The sequence below is a fragment of the Microtus ochrogaster genome, chromosome 5 (assembly GCF_000317375.1).
Source record: "Microtus ochrogaster isolate Prairie Vole_2 chromosome 5, MicOch1.0, whole genome shotgun sequence".
Lineage (NCBI taxonomy): Eukaryota > Metazoa > Chordata > Mammalia > Rodentia > Cricetidae > Microtus > Microtus ochrogaster.
This window is the reverse complement of record NC_022012.1, coordinates 65,234,972-65,258,036: the sequence shown is the minus strand read 5'-3', so window position 1 is coordinate 65,258,036 and position 23,065 is coordinate 65,234,972. Positions and strand designations below refer to the sequence as shown.

Here is a 23,065-nt window from a genome sequence, read left to right as displayed (position 1 = left end):
TCAGAGCTCTTTCCATCACCGTTGAGTTATTTCAATAACTCTCAGAGCTCTTTCCATCACCGTTGAGTTATTTCAATAACTCTCAGAGCTCTTTCAATCACCGTTGCCTTGCCTTCCTCAGGTTTGCTCCCAGGCTTTAGTCTTGCTGTCTTAAGATAGGCTCATAGCGATGAACTCTTCTCTCCATTCCTTCCAGATCATTCATTCCTTTGTGTCCTAAAAGACATCAGGGACCCATGCAGCACATAAAGAGCGAAGACCTCCTGGTGTGCCCACTTGGCTTTTCTCACAAGACTCTTCGCTCTTGCTTCTCCTGTGCTGGGCGTATTGTGTTGCTCATCCTTTCCCTGGATCCCCAACCTGATTTTAGTCATTCACCAGCTTCTTTTCCCTATGAAACAAGTCCTGTCTAAGTCCTACCAAATGACAGCTCAGTATCCCGTTTCTTTTACAAATAATTAGGATTGTTTTTACCTTGAATGCTTTCCAGAATGTAACTTTGTCAAAATGTGTGCGCAACATGTCTTCTCTCTGATTGTGTTTCATGGTGGTTTCTATAATTAATTGATTCAGCCTAACATTTCTCAACTTGGGGAACTCTTTATGTTCATGCATTCTTCCAAACAAGGTTTTAAAACATAGCAAGGGGTATTTTACCATAAGTTAGGGAACTGTTTTATCTAGGAGCACCTGTACATCTCTTGCTCTCTGCTTACTTTTCTTTGTTCTCAGCCTATGATAATATCTCTTTTGTACTCTTAATACATCCTCCTAGATTATAGGGGGTAGTTTCTCTTCCTTCATATACATGTGTGCTCTTAAATTCTTTTCCTTGTGTTATGCTTGCCTTACTTATTATTACAGATTATTTTGCATCAAATTGGGTCTCTCAGGCATGTATTGTGGTGCACATCTATAGAACTAATGGGGGGACAAAGCAGGAGAATATTGAGTTCAAAACCAATATGTGTTAAATAAAGAAATGATGTCACAAAAATAATAAGAAGTATATAAAGGATACTCTCTGTCACTTATAAAGGCTGTTTTTATGTTCTATTAGTAACCAAATCTTGAGAGCATCATGCAAATATCCTGAGTATGATATACCAACTATGTTCAGACTTTAGAAACCATCTTTCTCCTATTTATCTTTCATTAAATACTTAAACATTTTAAAACACTTGGCTACATTTCATATGCGTAACCATAAAAGTAGATACCAGTCACCACGTCTACTTCTCACATCTAGTATAAACGCTTGTGTGGGATGCAGGATATGATAGAGTGATGCTCATTCCAGGTTGGATTGTAATGTAATCACAAAGCATGATTAGCATCCAAGCTTGCCTCCCATTCTAGTCTAGTAAGACTTTCCACTTTGGTATTAAGCAAACCATTACTTTCAAAGCATTAGGACTAATATTTCAAAATTACTCTAACTTAGACCTCTCCTTCCTTCTTTTCTTCCTTCCTTTGTTCCTTCCTTCCTTTCTTCTGTTGACAAGGGAAAACAAGGTACAGGCTAGGTCACATGATTTGTTTATTTTCTGTCTCCTATCTTGGGACAGTACCATCTGATCTGACTAACCATCTGGAACAAGTGTCTCCTGAGACACAGACTAATATCAGCTGAGGATTTGACTGCTCTGTCGCCAATCTCTTTCTCCTCACACACACATGGTCCTTCCTTAGCTTCACCCTGGGAAAAGTGTGCAGGATTCGAGAGCTCATGTAATTCTATGGTTGTCTCTTCTCCCAGTGATCAAGAGGGGGCTCTTTCTGGTACTTTCTATTACCAAGGATGGCAGGTTTTGTTATAGTTTAAATTGCCCTCTGTAGTCCTTATCAAGTCCACACATAAATCATGTTTATCTCTGCTCTCAAACGCTAGCTTGGTGTTTTTTGATTGAAAGGTCTGCTTTGTTTTTCTGACCTTCTCCTACATTTTACAAAATCAAGCTGTGAAGATTCTTGTAAGTTCCTCCCAGGGTCTTTCTTCAAGTTGCCAATGTGTGAAGACCTATTTGTTTTTCTCCTTTGGAATCTAGTCTTGATTTTCAGTTCATATTTTTTTATGGTTCTCAACAGTTAGTTAGAAAAGGTAATGCATTTCTGCGTTTACCAGGGGATTTGGTCCTTATGAGGAAAATGACTTTTGACAAACCTAAATTACACAAGGAGTGCAAACACTAACCTCTGTGTGCTCTCGAAAGCGGCTTGCCATCTCTGCACCTCTTTAGTCTCAAAGAGTCTTTGAAGATTAAATGTTCTTGAGTCTTTTTTTTTCTTAAGTCATTATCTTATTGTGTAAGAAGCTGGGGTCAAGTTAGACAATTTGAACAGAATATGTTTTATGTATATGAAAACATGTGAATGCATGGGGTCAGTGTATACGTGTGTGTGCTTGCATGCAGGTATGCATGTGCATATAAACCATACCTGTGCATGTGAAGTCTACTGGACAACCTTAGGTGTCATCCTCTGGAACCCTGCTTACTTTCTTTGACACCTTCCTCTAACTCTGAGATCCTATCTGTCATTGCCGGCAACTAAATCAGACTGCTGACTGAGTTTCAGGGACCCTTGGGTCTGTGCTTCTCCAGTGCTTGGATTACAAGCACCACCGCACTTGTTCTTCTGTGTGAGTTAGAATCACACTTGGGCTTCCGTACTCCCAAGACAAGCAGCTTGCTGACTGAGTTAGCTCCCAGTCCCAGCATTTTTCTTGTTTCCTCGACGCCTAGAGGACAGAAGCTACAAAGGACCCTGTCCCCTTGCTTATGTTAGAAACTCTTAGAGAGGTCTTGGGGATTTTCAGGACCGCTTTCTTAGTCAGTTACTTTCTTATCACCCTGCTCTGTGATGCTCTGAGAAAGTGACTGACTGATCTTGAGAATTCTTAAACTTCAGACTTGTAATGCAGCAGAGGGGCTTCCTGCTCCAACTCCCTCATTCTATGTAAAAAAGAATTTGAGGCAGGAAAGTAAAGTCCCATCCCAAGGTCATACTAAAGAGAGTAGAGGTGACATTGGACTTCAGACTTAAGAGAGACACACACAGACACCTGCCCTGTTGCTACACTGTATCCTTGAGAAGGCATACCTTTCCAATAATGAAATCCTTTATATTCTTTTATCTTACAATGAATACATATAGCTTGGACATTAGCTAGTGAAGATTAATATTTCTGTTTTAAAATATGCATATAAGGCATTTTAATACAAGCTACTACAGTTTTCAATGGTAAATTATTAGAGATGTTTGGATTGATTTGAGCTGTAACACTAAATAGGGCCCTGAGATTTTTTTCCCCTAAATCTACAATTACATGTGGTAATTACTTCAACCTTAGTAATTATTGTTAGTGCTTTACCTAGATTATATTTACTATTTATTTATTTGTTTGTTTGTTTATGTGTGTGTGTGTATAAGTGTGGGTGAGTTTGTGTCAAATGTATGCAAGTTCCCACAGAGGCCGGAAGAGGGTGTCAGATGCCCCAGGAGCTGGAGTTATAGGTGGTTATGAACCACACAAAAATGTAGGTGCTAGGAACTGAACTTTGATTCCTTTGGAAGAACAGCAAGTACTCTTACCAATAAAACCACCTCTCCAGCCCTGAAAATCATTATTGATAAGTCCTTTGTGTCCTGTGGTAGGTCAGCAGTATAGTACTTGCTGGTTTCTAGTCTAACCAAAGTAACTCCTTGCTCAGATATCCTGCGTAATAGAGGAATAAAATCATGTTTATTTCTGTGAGGAATAAAATCATGTTTAAAGAGATTTAATAAATAATTGATACCTCATAGTGATTCACACTAGCCTACCCTCCAATCCCCTTGGTGAACTAGACACATGTCTCAGCCATAGATTTAGCTGTAGGAAGAATTTCCCCTCAGCCTAATTAGTCAACACTTTATGTGTATGTGTGTGTGTGTATGAAGAAATAAAAATTGTATGATTCTGGGTGTGAGTACCAACATAATGGGTATTATTCATAGAATTCTGAAAGATTCTTCTTTTTACCAGTTAAAAATTTTATTATCCTTGCAGAAACTCACATTAGCAAAATCAAATCCAAATGACAGTGCATTCAGGTAGCAAGCTCAGGGGCCAGGGAACACAGAAGTCTAACAGTGCTCTTCCTGAGCATCCCTTAGTGGTGACGAAGCATCAGGTTCCTAATTGAATCTGTTGACATCACTGTAAGGTTTTGTTTTCCACACCAAAAGCAAAGTAAGCCCAGAGTCTAGCCCAGGGTGTACACTCAAGCGATACTATCACTTGATTATCTCAGTAGATACTCCTTAAAGTATGGGCAATATGTGCACAGCTCTTTAGCAGATAATGCTGTCCTGATCTGACATCTGTCCAGAGACAAGCCACGTTGTGAACTAAGTTTGGAGTCTGTCCAGATGACATTTTCTGTGCTTACAGAGCTGCTGGTGGCACTTAAATTTCCCTTATGAGTTGTACTTCCTTCTGACTTAAAATACATGCACATGCATTAGTTAAAAGCATGTACTGCTCTTGCAGAGTACCAGCATTCGAATCCAAGCCCCTATGTCTGTCATCTTACAAATCCCTGTAACTCCATCTCTGGAGATCTGATGTCCTCTTCCAGGCTCTAAGGGCACCTACCCTCAGATAGCATACCTTCACACATAGACATAGTTATAAATGAAACACATAAAATATGTGCATGCTGTTTTCTTTATGACCTGCCAGGATGGCATCAACATTTACTTCTGACTGAATTTGATGTTGTTTTTCTTTCTTTTGTGTCTCTTGTAAGACGTTGTTTTGTGTATTTCTTACTGCTTCCATTGGAGCAGGAGGAGGTAGAGAATCCCAAAAGAAAGTGATCAGATTTTGCTTCCAGACTAAGCTAGGAGATTTGGACTGGGTTTTTTTTTTTTTTTGGTTTTTTTCTTCTTCTCTTCTCTTCCTTTATTTTCTTTATTTCCTTATTTTCTTTTTCTCTTTTGTTTCTTTGGCCTGATTTCTAGAACTTGTGTATCATATGTGTGCTTTTCTTTTATGAGTCATTTGCCTTTAAATATTTGCCTTTATTTCCAAAGAGGTTGCACATATAAATGGATCTCTATGATTTTTATTTAAGGTTTTATATTTATTGGGGGGTATGGCCTACATGGAAGTTCAATGCTCGAGGGGATCAAAAGAAGGAGACAGATTTCCAGGAGCTGGAGTTCCAGGCAGTTGTGCACTGCCTAACTTAGATGCTGGGAACCGAACACAGTAAAAACTCTCGACCAGTGAAGCATCTCCCCAACCCTGGGATCTCTTTCTAAATCAGTCCTAATTCATGACATTAGAATCATTTCTTATGCTTATTTTATTCACTTCACATATGACATGGATTCTTTTCAATTAAAGCACATAGCAAGAAAAGATAATTAGAAATAGTTGACTTTACAGAAATAAATTCAAAGATAAATGATTCACAAGACTTTAGAATATGGAGAATATTTTGGACATGGTCTTCATAGAACCATTGATTTTCAAGTGGGAAGAATAGCTTCACCGATGGACCCCAACTGAAGTAGACTGACAAGGTGGAGACTGGACACAAGCGTTCTCCTGGGAGACTTTATGCCCAAAGAGAGATAACCCATTAGGCATGGGGAGGGGTTGTTTCTTCTGAAAATGCCCTTCATTGTGCATTTTACCTATACCAGAAGGTCATGGGTTCTTATGGAGCACTCTGCTTGATCAGAGTCCCTTAGCTGAGAAATCATGTGGTATTTGTAGAGAGAACAGAGGCTGTCATTGGAGGTGTCTCTCTTCTCACCCAGGATGGGAGTGTATCTCCTGAAACTCTTCTAGCAAGAAGGGATATGAATGTGTGGTGTTCTTCCCCTGGGTTCATGTGTTTGAACCTTGGTAGTCAGCTTGTCCAAAGCTATGGAAACTTCATTACCTGGGGTCAGTCTGGTAGAGGTGAGTCCCTGGAAATGGGCCTTTGAGGACTTTTCCTAGCTCCAGTTTTGGTCTAGCTTTCTTGGCTTCTTTTCTGTAATCAGGACAGAAAGAGAACCAGCAATATACCCTAGGTACCCTTGAGTTTCTCTGTGTCATCTTCATGACTGAGATGCCCTGAGATCATGAGCTAAAATCAAACTCTTCTCTTTGAAGTGTCTCTGTATTTGGTCACAGTGATGGGAAAGGCAACCAACACTCTAGTCATAGCTGTCTTTAACATTAAATGCTATTCTACAAATGGCAAAAAGGGGGTGGGAGTTTCTATAAAATAACAGAAGTCAGAATAGAGAATAGAGGTGTATGGAGTGTGGCATACTTGGAATTACGTGGCCATGTCACCATGTAATTTAAACAGTAATTTCTTCCATAGAGTCTTCCTCATAAAATGTTTGGGATGTCGTTTTAAACTACTGGATATGAGGGCTGGAGAGACGGGTTAGGCTATGAAGTGCTTGCTGTGGAAGTATGAGGACCCAAGTTCAGTCTGCATCACCCACAAAAAAGCTGGGTGTGGCTCAACAGATAAGATGGAGAGCAGTTGAGAAAAACCTGACATCAACCTTTGGTCTCCACAGGTGTATGTATGCATGTGACTATGAACCTGAATAATCTGTACCACACACACACACACACACACGAGGACAGAGAGACACTGATTTTCCATTGTCTTTGAACCGTTCATTTCTTAGAACCCAGAATTAAACCCATTCGAGGTACATTCCATAGTTGCACACATTTATGTAGAGCACACAGACTCCTCTCTCTGTCTACTGACTAGAGATATTGGAAAGATATTCAGGGCACCCAGCCTTTCGGCTGTCAATATTTTAAAGTGTGTGGTGAGTAAAGAGAACAGCCTTCCATCCACCAGTGGACGGAACAGACTTCGCCTTTTAGTGGAGAAGAGCATGTCTTTTGGGATCCCAACCCTCCAGATGCAGGGCAGCTTCAGCATCCACTCTAGAGGAAGCAAAGCCGCTGATAATGAAGCTGAAGATGAGTCTTGCTTCCGCCTGCACTGTTATTGATGTCAAAAGCGCCTCTCCGCCCAGCTCTGAAAAGCACCTTCAAAAACTACTGAAAACACCCGAGAACTTTAGTGATGAGCTACAAATGGACTGTGGTATTGATAAGGAAGGGTCGATGTGTATCGTGAAAGGGTGGCTCCTGTGATAAATGGGTCCTCCATCAGTAAAGATCAAATTATTGACTATCTAGGGTAAGGAAAAAAATCTGTCTATAGCTAATGTCTACAGGTGAGAAGAATTAGCCAACAGCAGCAATTCAGAGACAGCTCCAAGAGACAAACAAGGAAAATTCATTAAAAACATCCCAAGTGGACAGGCACATTGGCAAACACATCTGTGGCATGAGGTATTCAGCAGTTCTTTAACCATACCTGGGCCTGGGCCTTTTTCTTTTATGAGAATGGCTCTGGTTGGTCTTCCCATATTCCCATTCAAGGTGAATTAGATCAAACTTCCACCTCTAGTACTTTCTAGCAGAGGACTTCTCTGCTCTCCTGAGAGGCATGTCACCCTGAGAGTGTGGACTCCAGAGATCCTGACTAATGTTGTTAATTGTGCACCAGCTAGATCACAGGTTGCATGAGGGTGCATTAAAAGGACCCTCACTTCTCTGCATCCTTTGGGGTCCAGCAAAGAGCAAGACCTAAATAAACACCGAATCAGTGTGTGCTCGTTTTAACGGTTTTGAAATGGTCCATCGCAGGGACTTCAGTCACTTGTCACGTCAGAGTTTAGTGAGGAAACACAACAGGAGACACCCCAAAGGACAAGCACAAGGATTAGCCTATCAAAGAAACAAACAAACAAAAGGTAGACTGGCAGTAATTAACCTCTCTAAAGCCTGCTGCTACCAGTTGACACAGTAGAGTCCTTTCTGGCACAGTAGGTTTAATTGGATGCTCTGTGAAGCTCCCAGGGAAGAATGGCAAATCATGTACCACTTTAGATGTGAAAATTCTCCCGTAGTGAGGAGGGCATTTGAATAACCTCCTCTTAATAATAACACTCAGTCTCACAAGAACCAGCGTCTTAAAAAGCAGAAGTCAAGACAGAGTAACTACATGGTACCCGCTGGACTCAGTTCCAGAAAGACCAAGGGCTGGTCCTAATTTCTAGCTTTTTGAAAACATTGGGTGTCATCTTCCCATCTTGGATCTAGTCTACGGCCACTCATAATAGTGGTAGGCGCTTCTTTCTTCTAATGCCATGCCCTCTTCCCTTTGAGGTCTTTAGTTAACAGAAATATGTTTTATTGCTTAAATGTGTTCTTTGGCAATTTCACAAATGTATGTAGTATACTGATATCATTCCCCACCCTCTGTAATCCCTTCCCTTCCTCTGTCTACCTCCTACCTTCCCTATTAGTCTCTTCCTCATACCCATACATTTTTGTTTGGTTAGTGATCCCCTGAGTTTAACTAAATAGTGTCTTTTAGTGGCCATGAATCAGAACTATTCATTGGAGTCTGCTGGGATTACCAGCGGGCACACAACTGAAAACAATGGTACCCCTTCTCCCATAGTCTATCAGTAGCCAATAGTTCTGACTAAGGAGTAGGGGCCCACTAGAGCAGCAGTTGGAAGATTGGTTGTTTGATAGAGATATTTTGGAGGCGTGAAGAAATGGATGAATGATAAAAGGTGTTCGATCACGAAAGAACAATATGTTGGATGAGAAGAACAACGCGTTGGCCCAAATAAAGAGAGATGCCACCTCGTTGGTGTTTATCAAAAGATTAATCTATGTGATCTGCTTCTTATTGTAAACACCACAGTCGCTACTTCAGAGTTAACAAATAAGATACATGGAGAAAAGATCCACTTAAAAAGACTATGAACGTCGGCTGGTATAACAATTTCCTGTGGCTGTGCTGCATTTCACTACCCCACTTAGACGCTCACAAAAGTCTGTGAATTCAAAAACCCACACCATTTAAAGCGAGGAAAGCTAAACTGAAGGAAGGCACACCAGCGGTAATCAGGACACAGGTGTTTCGTTGCAGATCAAAGACTCGGCCACGTGGTATGAAGTGGTAGTCTCCTCGTGGATCTAACTGAACACACATTCTTGAGAGCACACATACTCTTGATTTATGAGACAGCTAGTCTAGCCTCTCTGTTCATTCATTTCAGAAACCCTTGGAGGATAATCTCTATGGCCCAGGCACTGTTGCAGGCAAGAAAGCAAATGAAGGAGACAGGCTTGGCCTATGCTTTTTTTGGTGTCTTTCAGAAATTTCAAAAAAAAAATTACAAAATGAAAGTGTAGATTTATTTATCTAAAATAAGCATTCCATTTTCCCCCATGTTTGCTTCTGAAGGGAAGGTTTTCGGGACATAGTAAATCCAGTGTTTTCCCACTGTTCATAAGATAGCTACTCTCTGGGCTCGGAGAGGGCTGCTGACCCTGTCTGCAGGGAACGTGTGACTAGAATTGTTACCAGCTTCTTTTTAAGAGTCGCTGCTGGGCCTCAGGTTCTGAGCACACAGAGGAGTGGGGAGCCCAGACCACTGATTCTGCTGATTTCTGTGGGCTCCAGCAGGACACCTTGATGTCACTTATCCAGTGTGGGGGCTCCAGCCTCTGCGTGGCTCTTTCATGTACTAGAGGAGGTCTAGCAACAGAGAACCTGAACCTAAGAATGTTTCCTATATGAGATATGTAGGTACATTTTGTTTATTGCATTGATTACTTATAAATATGATGTATCACCAAAAGCTGTAGACAGTGGTAGCCAGTACTATAGAAACATAAGAAGAATATAATATTCTACTGCTCCCTAAAGTGTTATCTCTGTATATACCTGTGTGTGTATATATATATATATATATATGAGTATATTTACAGTCAATTATATATGTGTGTGCATTTGAGTTACATACACACTCAATAGTATGACATGTATATGCATATGCATGTGTTTAAGAGTTCATCTATATATATTGTCAGTAGTGTGTATCTGTATGTATATAGATAAATGTTTTATATACATGAGTTATGTGTACATTTAAAAGTGTTTATGTGTATATAGATATATATTTATAGATGTGTGTAAGTCATCTGTATATTTGATAGTATATATATATTACTATATAGAAATGCTCAATAGTGTATATATACATATATAGATGTTAGCTATATATATGCATTTAGTATGTACATGCATATACCCTTTTTGTAGTGTATGTATGTGTATACATGTGAGTATGTATATATATATATACACTCAGCAGTACATGTGTGTATAGATGTATGCATGTACATCTTTACAAGTCTGAATGAGTGTATATATATATATAGTTTGTGTATATGTATATATGCATGTGTGTACATATGCACAGTGGTGTGTGGACATGTTTACATGCCTTAATGAGTATTTATTTTCTATACGTATACACACATATATATGTATATATACTCAATAGTGTATGTACATGTGTGTATACATATAGAAAAGGGTATATATGGACATTTATATGCCTGCTTGAGTATATATGTATATATATTGGATAGCATATGTTCATGTATATATACGTGAGTGTATATATAGGTATACATGTGAATGGTAATGTGTACATGTTTACATGTCTGCATTAGTGTATACTCAATAATGTGTACATATGTATACACGTATGCATATATAAGGACATGTACGGACAGTTGTATGTACATGTTTATACTTCACAGGAATGCATATGCCCCACAATGTGCGTATATTTGGCTTCAGATCAGTGGGTGTGACCTGATCTGTGTGATCGGCACTCATTTTGTTCTGTCTACTGAATATCTTTATGCTGAGCAGACCCTCTTTTCCTGGTAGATAATGACTAGTGAGGAGGTAACATGGGAACGCGTTGCTTGTGGATGTCATCTACAGCCAATGTTTCAACCTGCGGAAAACCATAGGTATCTGCATCTGTCTACTAAAGAGCTGGCTGGTGTTGATAACATTCTTACAGGAAATGCTGTACCTGGGTGCCAGCTTCCATGTCTGGTCCCTGCTGCTACCTAGGAAATGATCTTGTGAAAAGTCGTTGGGTGACCTGCTGCTCAAAACACCCTTCTTCTCCTTGTGTTGAGTGCATTCTTTCTCTACTTGAAGATCTTCGTTTGAGACGTTTGATGTGCATGCGTTTGGGGCCATGGGTTTTGAGGCGATGAAAAGACAGCCAAAGTGCAAACAAAGAGTCCATTCCTGCGATTTGCGCCACGGAAGGAGCCGCACCACAGGGGCAGAGCTGGGCTTTCTAATTGAGTTGGCTGATGGTCTTTGCTCTGTGCCCATGTGCTCTTAATTGACTACATCGTTTTAGATTTATGCATTAAAAATAAGATTCCAACTTCGAAAGCATCACTTTGTCACTTTGTAGCTGCGTAGCTTTTAAGCTGAGGCCAGAAGCTTATTTTTCTTCTGAGATAAAGTCCCATCTATGGATTTTTCAACTAATTATGTGTCTGCCAATAAATACTTAGAGGATACGCTTTATTTCAATTTATTATTTGTGTTTCCATAGTGTGCCCCCACACTTTCTGTGGGACTGAAATGTTCTAATGGCGTTCACTGCTACTTTTTCATGGCTGTCTTTCTCTTTCTCTCTCCTTTCTCTCTCTTTAACAGCTTCAGTCAGTCCGGTCAAGCATGGCACCGACTTGAACTCGGCAAACTTCCAAGATACCGAGGACATTCTTGACAGATGTGCCTTGGAAGAGTCGGAGAGTGCAGGTGGAAGCCATTTAAACATAGTCAAGTATAAAATGATAAATTTGACACAGCTTTGGGGTCCTCGGGAGTGTGTGGGGGAGGACAGTGGAAGGCTGCTGGCTCTTACCAGCTGCACTCTCAAATTAACGCCCCCCCCAGGAGGTCACGGTGTGGGGCTGTTATCTTTTCCTCTTTCATCAAGAATTCAGCTGGACACAGTACAAAGACGTTATGACGGAGAAGGGAAGCCGGCACCATTAGTTCATTATCAATTCCAAGCTAAACTGCTTAATCCACACAGAAGCTGGAAACTAGAGAAATGTCGACATTTGGAATAGTTTCAAATAATGAGATCTAACCCGAGAAAGGCTGAAATGCAGAGCTGAGCAGGGAGGAACAGATTGCCACCACTAGAATCTCTTTACCTTACCCTGTACAAACAGAACTCTGACTGGGAGGGGAGCGCTTTAGCAAAACAAGGGTGGAGGTGGTCAAACAACGGGAAAGACTGTCGGAACCCTCTATCGGGGAGTAAGATTTACTCGGTGTCGAATTCGCTTACATTGATATTCTCTCTGTGAAAAGGAAAGGTAGGAAAATGTACCAGGAAAAAAAAAAATAGCTCAAACTTCTTAGCTGGGATCTTTTGCTTCTGCCTTCAGATTGAAGGACACCCAATTTTAATTATTAATTAATTATAAGAAAAAAATAATTGTTACTAAAAATTGAATGACATTGTTGGGCCACTACAAGCCTCCAGCTGCTGGTACCCACCTCATTACCATGACTGAAAGAGTTCGCTCTCTCTCCGGACTGGACAGACATTGCTTTCCCGTTTTGTCTGGCTACCCTGTCTCCTCCACCCTGTCACATCTTTGTGTGCGATCTTTGTATCATATTTTTGATTCATCCTCTCTGTAGGCTGTCAGCTTAGTTAAGAGATTTCCAAATTGTGTCGCCTTCCCTGACAGGGGGCCAGCTGCAAACAGTCCCCTGATCCTTCCCGGAGGAGAGATACTGAGATTTAATTTTCAGGGAAAGGTGCAGCCTGCAATCTATGGCAGGCCCCCTAAGTCATCTCGGAACCCCAATAGGCCCAGTCGTGATGGCAAGTGTGTATCAGCCCCCTCCACTGCACTAGGATCCCTTAAAAGAGGAGCCGCAGCTGCGTGCCCGATCCCAGCAATGCTTTCTCTTCTGCATCTGAGGGTGCAGAGAGACAGCATCTTCTTACAATGACAGAAATTGCTAAAGAACAAATTAACCCTGCTCTCTGGCATAACACCCCAAGGAAAAGGTCGATTTGTTTCACTTTAAAAAGGAGACGGTGATGGTAGTGCTAACTGTCCCTACTAAAGATTATTCCTAGATTACTTAGTTAGGATTGAAGGTGTCTAGTTCTGACGAGGTTTTTACAGTTCTCCATGAACTGTTTCCCATCAAACGTTTTGTCGGGAAGTTAAATCTAGGAATCAGGGGTTTCCTGAAGCACTGGTTGTTTTTGACAGGATGCATCAGCAATAATGTCACCCACGATTCCTTAATATAAGTGGACTGAGAGTGAAATTCAGATGGCTTTTACCATCTGACAGTTGTGAACAAAAGAACATGTCCAAAAGAAACAAAACAGAGTAATTAGAAAGCCAGGAGTGGGGGAAGAGTGTTGTAGATGGAGCCCTGTTCCATACATCGGACATCATTAAACTGGTAATAAAGAATGAATTGCTCTGGCTTCTTCCTCTGTCCATCCTTGCATTTTAAGACATCTTACCCTTATAGGCCTAGAAACCTCTGGAGGGTTCGCTACTGGTCTCACTGCCTTCCACTGAGAATTTGTGGCTTGGTTGTCATGGAGACATCGTATTTCTCCAAGAATTGCTCATATTGATCCGTAGCCAGGCGTAAATGGCCAAGCGAGTGTGAGGAAGAAAGGGGGCTGGGCAGTCCTGTAAAATGACCAGGGCTTGCGGGTCGGAAAGCAGCTCGTAGCAAACACTTAGGGGAAAAGAAAGAAGCCGTTTCGTTTTGGCTCGGGATTTCTCTCTGCACTTTGGGCTGTTGTCTTCTTTTGGGACACACCGAAAGGAACTTGTTAGTTGCTTGTCATGTCAGATCTTGGGTGCCTGGCCCTGACACAGCTGTCAGCTTCCCAGCTCTGTGCAGTTCAGGGACACACAACAAAGAGGTAGTAGCATGAATTATTTATTACTCTTCGTGTGGATAAAATTCTGTAATAAGAAATTAAGACACTTCTGACAGAGGTGCTTGTTTGCTGAAAAAGATTTTGATGAGACATTAAATTTCCTCGGAGTAGAAACATCTGATAGATGAAATTCCTATAACTGAACAAGGAAAGAGAATATGTTTTGTGTTTCTTATGTGAATTTGGTGGCAAAGAGGGACTTTTCTGAAGCTGTGAAATTATGACAACTCATTTTTCAGAGATAAACTTCAGTCTAAGTGACTCAAAGTGTAGGGGCCCCACAATGATGAGCATCACCCTGGAGAAGTACACATCTCTGTTTACTGTGTCGGGGTGGTGTACACACGCACACAAAACCAATGTAGGAGGTTTGAAGTGGTGATATTTGAGACCCTAACTAAGAGCAGTGTGTCAGCAGCTAAACTTACAATGCCATCGTTGCGAAGGGGTACGCTTAAGTCTGGAGCCATCATTCTTCCCGTTTTTCTTCCCTGGAATGGCATCACTCCATCTGAAATTCCCTTTAACATCTTCATGGGTGTGCAAAATCCCCCTGTTACAAAGCAGAGCTTGCTCGGCCTTCTAGCTGTAATGGATATTGACCTTATGTAGTTTAATGTAATGCTAACTGACTAATATATTTATTACCTCATTTTAAATGAATAGACTAAATGTTTAAAGAGTATTTAGAAAAGGAAAACAGAAATGATTTTCCCATACCAAGAGTATCGCTTCCTCTATTCTTCTATCCAAATGCTGTCTTTGTTTTTAAATCTTTTCGAGCTGACCCTTAATTCTGGCTTCTGTAGCTACATAACACTGACTCCAACCCTCGTTCATAAACAGAAAGTCATAAGGACAAGGTAGCATAGAGAAGTTGAAATATGTTTTTGAAAAGATATGAAGTTACTATGTTAGGTGCTGCTAGTTTTTAGACACCATTAATAAAATGGAATTTTTAGATTTTGTGTAAAATGTTACAGATGATGTCCTGAGTGGCCTTTGGAGACAGTGGGTTAATTTTCACTCTCACAGTACTGTCCAGCCTGGATCTGGCCAGGGGGAGCTGTTCATAAATGGACCACTCTGCATATGGGTCACAGCTCAGAGGCCTGGCTGAGTGTGCTCCCCTCTTCTCTGGAGGGCTGTACCTTACTCAGCTTGCCATTCTGATCTTTATTGGTTCAAGCCTTATACCCAGGTGAGTGCCTGGAGTCCATTAAGGTTGGCGAAGCACCTGTCAGCCAGGGTATTCTTGCTATTTCGACCTTGCTGGTGAACCTAGAGGTCTGGTCTGATGGGGAAAGTAACCCTTGGACATGTCTTTTCTTTGAAATAATTCATCAGGTGAATCCCAAATAGGAGCTTGTGTCTCTGACTCTGTGACATCTACCTACTTCTTCCCCGGCATTTCTACGTTCTGGAAACCTGTGGGGACAAGGTTGATGTCTAGTAATAGAAGCTCTAAGGCAGCATCATGAACATGCAGCTCCCTATTTGTGATTTTAGGGCCATTAGACCTTCCTTCCCTGGCTTTTTAAGGCCTGGATGCTTCTTATTTTAAAAGATGCTTTTGCAAAATAATTTTGACATTTTCTAGTTTGCTTCTGGGTAAAGCTCAGCCTTATCTTCCAGGCTGTCTTAGAACACACCCCTTGTCCCTCATTGTCATACTCATGATGATAAAAATTACAGGGCAATGTTTGCAATTTTTAGGCTACTGTTAATGAGAGACATTAGAACATTGGCATAGAAAATTAATAATTTTACCTCCCAATGTTCTTGGGACAGTGGACTTAAAAATAACTTCAGGGGCAGGATAGGTGGCTCAGTCAGTAAAATGCTTTCTATGCAAGCACAATAACATGAGTTTTATCTTCAGCACCTCTGTAAAAATAGCCAGGTGTAATCCGCATGCTGGGGAGGTAGAGACAGGGGATCCCTGGAACGTGCCGGCCTGCCAGTCTAACTGAATCAGAGAGCTCCAGGTTCAGTGAGCTGAAAAAGTAACACGGAGAATGATAACAGCGCTAATCTCTGGCCTACACATACATGCATACACATGAACACACACACGGGTAGTGCCAGCTGAAAATAGTGGAGAAGGCAGAGTTTGAAAGTATAAAAAACTATGCACTAAGTGTCCACATCAGTTTCAAAGTAGTTTCTAAGCAGTGTGTGTCCTGCCGTTAATAGAACATTTTAGTGGTTTCTATGTCCCACATTGTGCGTGTGGATCTATATACATCACTGTCAATCAATATCACATTTGCATGAATCTGATGAACAAAACTAGAATTCTCACAGAGGATGATACATTGTGAAAAGCCAAGGTGAGATTTTTTTTTCTTTTACTATTCTGCCTCATGAATCACCGGCAAAAGCCAGGAATCAGAAAGTAGGACAGCTCCAGGACGGCAGTGTTGGAGGGGCCTGATGATGATGCATGAGGCCGAAAGTGTGGACAGTGTGAGCTGAGCATCAATCATGGCCACCAAACACAGGCTTGTGGCGGAGGCTGAAACTTGCTCTGGAAAAAGGAAGAACAATGTCAATAATAAAGTAATAAGTTCCTACTGGCTTTGTTTAGCAACACCAATGCTTTAATTAATTTATTCCAAAGAGAAAAATGTAAACCCCAGCATAATAACTTTTAAAGCAGCGTAAAGCCATAGGCTGATTCACAGGAATATACACATGTAATGATATAGGGCACCGTATTTATTTGCTGTGATAATAATTAAAATTAAAAGTCCAATTTTGAATTTTTCCAGGAGGAATGAAAGTTACAACTTTGGAATTGCATCATTAATACCAAAAAAAAAACAGTTAATGAAAGCACAAGGCTCCACTTCTTTGAATAGTCAAATCAATTTATATCATATCTGCCTCCCCCTCCCATTTTGTTAGCCTATACAGATAACTACCCAAATTCTTGAACGATACATATTTTGATTCTGCACCTTAATCCATACTTCAGCAAATATTTATAAAGCCTGGCACTCAAACCATTGTTGTAGGTTTCTCTAAGAACAATTGAGTTACTTAAAATTTGGGAGAATTTGCCTATTTCAAGCTAAATTCATCATTTTGAAAGATTTTGCTGTTGAACTCATTTAAAGCTACTGGTAATGTGTAGGATTAAAATGTAGGTTCCTGCCTTATAAGACAGGGATATCGGTTATCATTAGTGCACTTTACTTCAGGGTAGGAAAGGGATGCAGAAATCACAGGCAATGTTCTCTTTCCTTTTCTGCTCCTCTCGCTTCCCCTTCACGCATCTCTCCTCCTTCTGTCTTTCCTCTTGTTTCTTTACTGCACTATGTAACCCAGATATCTGCTTTCTTTCCAGGTCAGCCTCGGCATCGTCCATGGATAGCGAAGGTGTGCTCCTGCAGGATGTGCTAGACGGAGTCTTGAAAATGGAATCAAGTCTGAACTAACAGAGAAGCACAAACACACTATTTCTTTCCCACCAAATAAAAAAAAAAAACAGTGTTGTCATGGGTCTAGTGGCTTCACTAATATGTTAGCCAAGGTGTATTAAAAATGTTATTACTGGTTGAGGACACCCAAATTCTAATTCTAGGATTTGATTGTCTAAGTGAGCCTCTTTATTCCTCCTTATTTTCTGTCACTGTTTGTAAAAAAGAATGTCAGCCCACAGGTTTAACACTGCTTCAGGTGGTGAATATCGGTGCCTGAATATGAGAAGCCAAAGGAATGCACAAGACTCTCAGCTTATAGTTGTTTCAAGGCATTTAAACCACAACTTTATGAACTTTGCCATGTTGAGCTTGGACATAGTGTTTCAGCGGGCGCTTCAGTTCCAACCAGCCTTTGCACATCACATCCGTAAACACGAAATGTCCTTTAGTCAATCTGTGACATACAAGAGTGTCTAGTTTTGCAAAGTCCAATCAGTCCAGAGCTCTAACGACACCGTAGCGAACATCTTTAATTAAAGGTTGATGTTATTAGCCTTGTAACCTGAACTGGGGGAGGGGATTCTACTTACAACATGCCACAGCTCATTCTTTGTTAGTATAAACATCCACAATCTTTTCCCAGAAAGAAGCTGGGCTAGCAGAAATTCTAAAACTAAAAAAATGCAAAGCAGTATCAACAGAAACGGGTGTGACATGCTCATCTGTGAAGCTGGTCTGAATTAAGTGCTATGACTTTTATTGAATGATTTCTTAATTTATAGAAAACCATCAAAGATTATCAATATATAGCTAAATGAATAGAAATATGGCCTAATCCATAAGAAGATGGAAATAAATATATATGATTATACGTATTTTGCCTGTGTATGTGCATGCATGGTGTGTGTGTATATGTGTGTGTGTTTGTGTGTGTGTGTGTATAGTTTATTTCAATTCATACAATTTTAATTCAACAATTTTCTGAGGACCAGCCTCAGATCCTGTGTTGGGATGCAGCAGTCAGAGGAAAGGAAAGATTCAAAAAGGGAAATACATCATTGAGCTGCCTTGCTCTGTACCCTTCGAGATTTACAATTAATTATTGAACTAGATGAATATATCTAATAGGAATATCAAAAAATTGCAATGCCATCAAAGTGATGAAAATCCATGTTTCATGGTTCCTAAAATATCATGTCGCTGCATGCAGTTAATTTTGATTTGTACTTACGCTGTAATATGTTGTCAATAGTAATAGCCACAGAAACCATTCTCTTCTGAGCATTTTACGCTTTTGGATAGAGCCGTGAGGAATTTGAAACAAGCTACAAACAAGCTAGGCAGTGGGGCAGATTGTGCCTTTCAAAGGCATCTCAGGCATTTTCGACGATGAAACATCAAAGATGTCTCCAAAAGGAGAAATTGTAATGGTTAAAACCAAGTACATATTGAAACTCTGGTATGTTTATTTAAAATGAGTTTTATTATTTTCATAAATATGTCCTTTGCACAAAAGACTAACAATACATTGAAATCATTGCTATACTTAGCATATTTTCAGGTCTGAAGAAAACAATATTGAATCCTTGATAAATATTTCATGGTGTCAGCAGTGGTGGGAGATCAGACATAGGGGAACCCTGGCTTCACCGAACAGAACGTAAGATTCTTCAGCACTGTAGCTTGAGTCACTTTAAATTCATATTAAATGACTTCATCACGATTGGTTTTTGTTTTTTTATCAATTTCTAAAAACCACCACTCCAAAATGAAAACTTTTAATCCTAAACTGAATTCGGATTAGAACTGAGTGTGTTAGAACTGAAATGCTCCTCATGGCAGTCCTGTTTAGGATGCAAATCCCTGGGGCTGTTTGAAAATGCTCCCCTTATGAACACCGTCTCGAGTCCATGCTTTCAGTGATTTCTACTTTAGGAAAACTGAAGCAGCAAGTGGGCCTATGACTAATTAGGTTTACGACCACTTGGCACCTTAGCTCTCAAGTTAAAACTGGATTCCTGATTGGGGCAGGGTATCTTTCTTAGGTCTGTCTCTTGGTGAGCACTGGAGTACCTGAAACTGTTTGGATTCCTGTGACTGTATTGAATTGTTGGTTTAAGAGAATCTTGCATTTCTTTTTGGCAGTCATCCGGTAGTATCTATGCCTGTCTACACCTCCATACAGAAATCTAATTCAGAGTAAAGCCATGTCTTCAGACATGAATGTCATCACCCTTCATGCACGTTGTGGAGCTGTTCCTGGTCTTTGTTGGCGGAGGAGGAGTTCTTTGGTGCTAAGAGGCTACCCTGGTGTGCCCTGGTGATATCTTGGAGCCCCATTTCTTTGCCAAGCTTCCATGCACTTTCCACCCTAGGAGGGCTCTATGTGATAGCTGTGGACGATACAAGCCCTGGAAAACACCCAATTAAAGTCAAATGTGTGGTATCATAAACACACAATCGGACAGCCTCAACTTTTCCCTTGCTAATTTAGAAACTAAGTTTAGACTTCCTAGACCTTGTTACTATTAGGAAATAACAAGAAAACCTTACAGTAGGTAGGCTGTCTTCCGGGGCTGGCATCTGCGGTCATATTTATCTCCTTTGTGTGTCCAATTTCCTGCAATTTCAAAATCCCTTTAAGAGATGTTCAAATCAATGTTTTTAGAAGCTATACTGGTTTTCCTTGGTCTTGCAAAGGCACATTATGGTAATCTGCTTTTCAAAAAAGATGATGTATATGCTGTGCATTTAAACTGGAGTGCCAGAATATTTTAATCCCAATTGAGTTCAGTCTCCAGTTCACAGAATGGACTCTTGTAATTTTTTAAGTTTAATTTACACACAGCTCATGTGATCAGTTATTTTAAGGCGTTGTCAGAACTTTTTGTTCTCTACGAAATGGATTCCAATATATCCAATGTGCCAAAGTTGCTATTCATTTCATAGTCACTACTGTGTAAACATCTGTGCAATGCTTAGCATTTGTTAAAGATTTTCTAAATTAGTAGTCGTCCAACTTAAACTTGTGAAGCGTCTTGACTGTTGTCTTCCACACACAGTTAAATGCCACCCCACCACCAGCACGTGCAGTGGCTCTGGTCAGCAAGGAAGGATCCTTCAGAGGGTGTGTGGAGAAAAAGTGCAGATAAAAATAGTCAATCTCCCAAAGGAACCTCTCACTGGAAACGCTCTTCGGGCTTAGGTCCAATGGAGAATGGCAGGTGTTCGGTCATCTCATGACTGGGGCAGAGACAGGGTGAGCCTGCCCAGCCACAGCTCTCCCGCTCTCTTTACGTTCGTTTTAACTCTCCCAGATCTCATCTTCAAACTTAGGATTGCATACTTTTATTTTCCAGTTAGGGTTTGATAAATACTGCACTAAAAGTGTTTGCCTTGATTAATTTAATTTTTTAAAAAAAAAATCATTCCTTATCTTTGGTCCTGCTCCTTTTCTCTTTAATAAATACGTCTTTGCCTCCCCCACAAAGCAATTTGCATACAAACAGACTGCGATGATTGTATTATTGTTAGCATGATTATAATGATACAGAAAATAAACAGGTAAGAGAGTATTACATAAAACTGTTATTCATAGAGCACCTAAACATGTTTACATTGCTTTTCTGTAATAAAAGAGAAAATTCTTGGTGTCTCGGGCTCTGCCTTTTAACGATTTCAAACACCTGTACCCCACTGCTACAACACGTTTCCTGTCATCAGTTGTAAAGATCCTTTTTGTCTTCAGTAACCCAATCCTTTGAAATACTGTGGGGATTTTTATTCAAGGATATAAGATCTTTAACAGCAATGAAGAACAGTTCATATTTAGTACACGCCCAGCCTAAATCTGTAAAGTGCCAAATGCCAGCAACATGCCAATATTCATAACAGTATGAAAAAGCAATAATTAGTTGGCTCGTGCTTCCTAAACCCATCATTTACTCACTTAGAAATCATTTTAATTGTAATTATCTACAGAGTCATCAATTGCCTTTTAGATTCTGCCTGTGCAGATTCTATGGGGAAGGTGTTTGCACAATTTCTTCTAAGATAAAAGGAGCATCTATGCTCTCTGTTCTTGACACGGCACATGCTTCTGCGGATTTTTTTTAAAGGAATTCCCTGTTAATGCTTCAGGGTCATCTGCATTGCCTATCTAAAATAGCCTTTCTTGTCTGTCATCAGAACCCTGCTTCTCTGCTTCTCTAGTTGTAGCCTATGTGGGTTCGCCTTCCCTTTTGTATTCTGAAGTTGAGCAATGAGAGTTGGGGACATACAGAGCCAGGTCAAGATCATTTCTTTTTCCCCTGAGAAGGAACCCCAGGGATGAAGCTGTCCATGAGGGGGTCTTTATGATAGAGAAGATTCCCTGAGATCAGCCCTTAATCCAAATAACCAGTGTTATTCTCCCCACCCCCAATCTAAGTGAAGAATTTAAACTTCTTCGAGAATTCAAGGTAATGGGGTAGAAATAAATAGTCCTTTGTTTGGGATAGTGAAGTGGAGAAATAAATGGGGAGGTCTCAAAGCTATGTTTTCACAGACAGTCTCAGGTACCCTCTGAGAAGTGCTGATTTGTGTGTAGTCTTCCTGCCATGTAGGTGGCAGCAACACCCAAGATTAGAAACGACCAGGTCCCTGGCTCTGGTCCAAAATGTATTCTAACTAAAAAAAAAAAAAATCCTAGTGGAAGAGAAAGGGCTTAAAGCACAAAGACAAATTCTTCTCTGTCTCCTCATATCTCTAAAGCACTATTTTAAGGTTATGCTTAAACCCGTTCCCATAACATAGGGACATCTGTCACTTCCCTCAATACTGAAGTCAGTTCTTCTGCTCCCGTTCGGGCTGTAGAATTTGTTTCTGTGTCATTCTTTCCAGGGTCTGATTTCCTTAGCTTCTCCTGGCTGTAGTCGTTCTCTGCTGGGAAAGGAAGGGAACTGCTTTTGGGCCCAACCACCAAAGCCTCTGGTGAAATCGAGAAAGGCCGTCTATGTAAACATCTCAAAAAAAAAATCTTGAGTAAACGTGGAGAGACAAATTCGTTTCTCCTGATCTTTCTAAACAGAAGTGACTACACTCATTATCAAATGAAGTTCACACCCAATCCAGGATACCTGGAAGAGAGGCCAGAGACCCCACGGTGTGTGTGTACATGCAAATGTCCCCAGAGGCCAAAAGAGGAACTGGATTCTCAGGAGCTACAGTTACAGATGGTTGACAGCTGCAGTGCTGACATGGGTAATGGGAACATCTCTCCAGTCCTCTGTTTAGTGTGTGTGTGTGTGTGTGTGTGTGTGTGTGTGTGTGTGTGTGTGTGTGTGCAAGCATGTGACTATGGCATGCACATGCTGTGGTACATGAGGTCAGAGGTTTCTGTCTTCCACTGAAGCAAGGCCTCTTGTGCACCACTGCATGTATAAGTCTAGCTGGCCCACAAGTGTGCAAAGAGTCTCCATTTTTATCTTCCATGGAAGCACTTCTGTTATAACCTTGTGCTACTACATATAACTTTACACGAATTGTTGGGGGTTCAACCTTAGGTCTTCATGCTTGTACAGAAAGTAGTCTAGCCTCTGAGCCATATTATCAGCCTCCCACTCATCCTCTTACTAGAACATAGTAGGAAAATGTCGTGGAAAAGGGACTGCTTGTTGCTTCCCAGCCACTTAGCCCCGAAATAATCATACAGAAACTGTTTT

The 23,065-nt window shown here is 40.6% G+C and overlaps 1 protein-coding gene across 2 annotated transcripts in view; it reads left to right on the top strand.

Moving 5' to 3' along the window:
• Wdr72 (WD repeat domain 72) overlaps positions 1-17,361 on the top strand; it is a 165,354-nt gene extending 147,993 nt beyond the window's left edge. For both annotated transcript variants that reach the window (XM_013346376.2, XM_013346375.2), the window contains exons 18-19: positions 11,649-11,753; positions 17,288-17,361. In XM_013346376.2, coding sequence (XP_013201830.1) covers positions 11,649-11,753; positions 17,288-17,343 — 161 coding nt within the window. In that variant the 3' untranslated portion in view covers positions 17,344-17,361. The remainder of the gene's footprint in view (positions 1-11,648; positions 11,754-17,287) is intronic.
• The last annotated feature ends 5,704 nt before the right edge of the window (positions 17,362-23,065 follow it).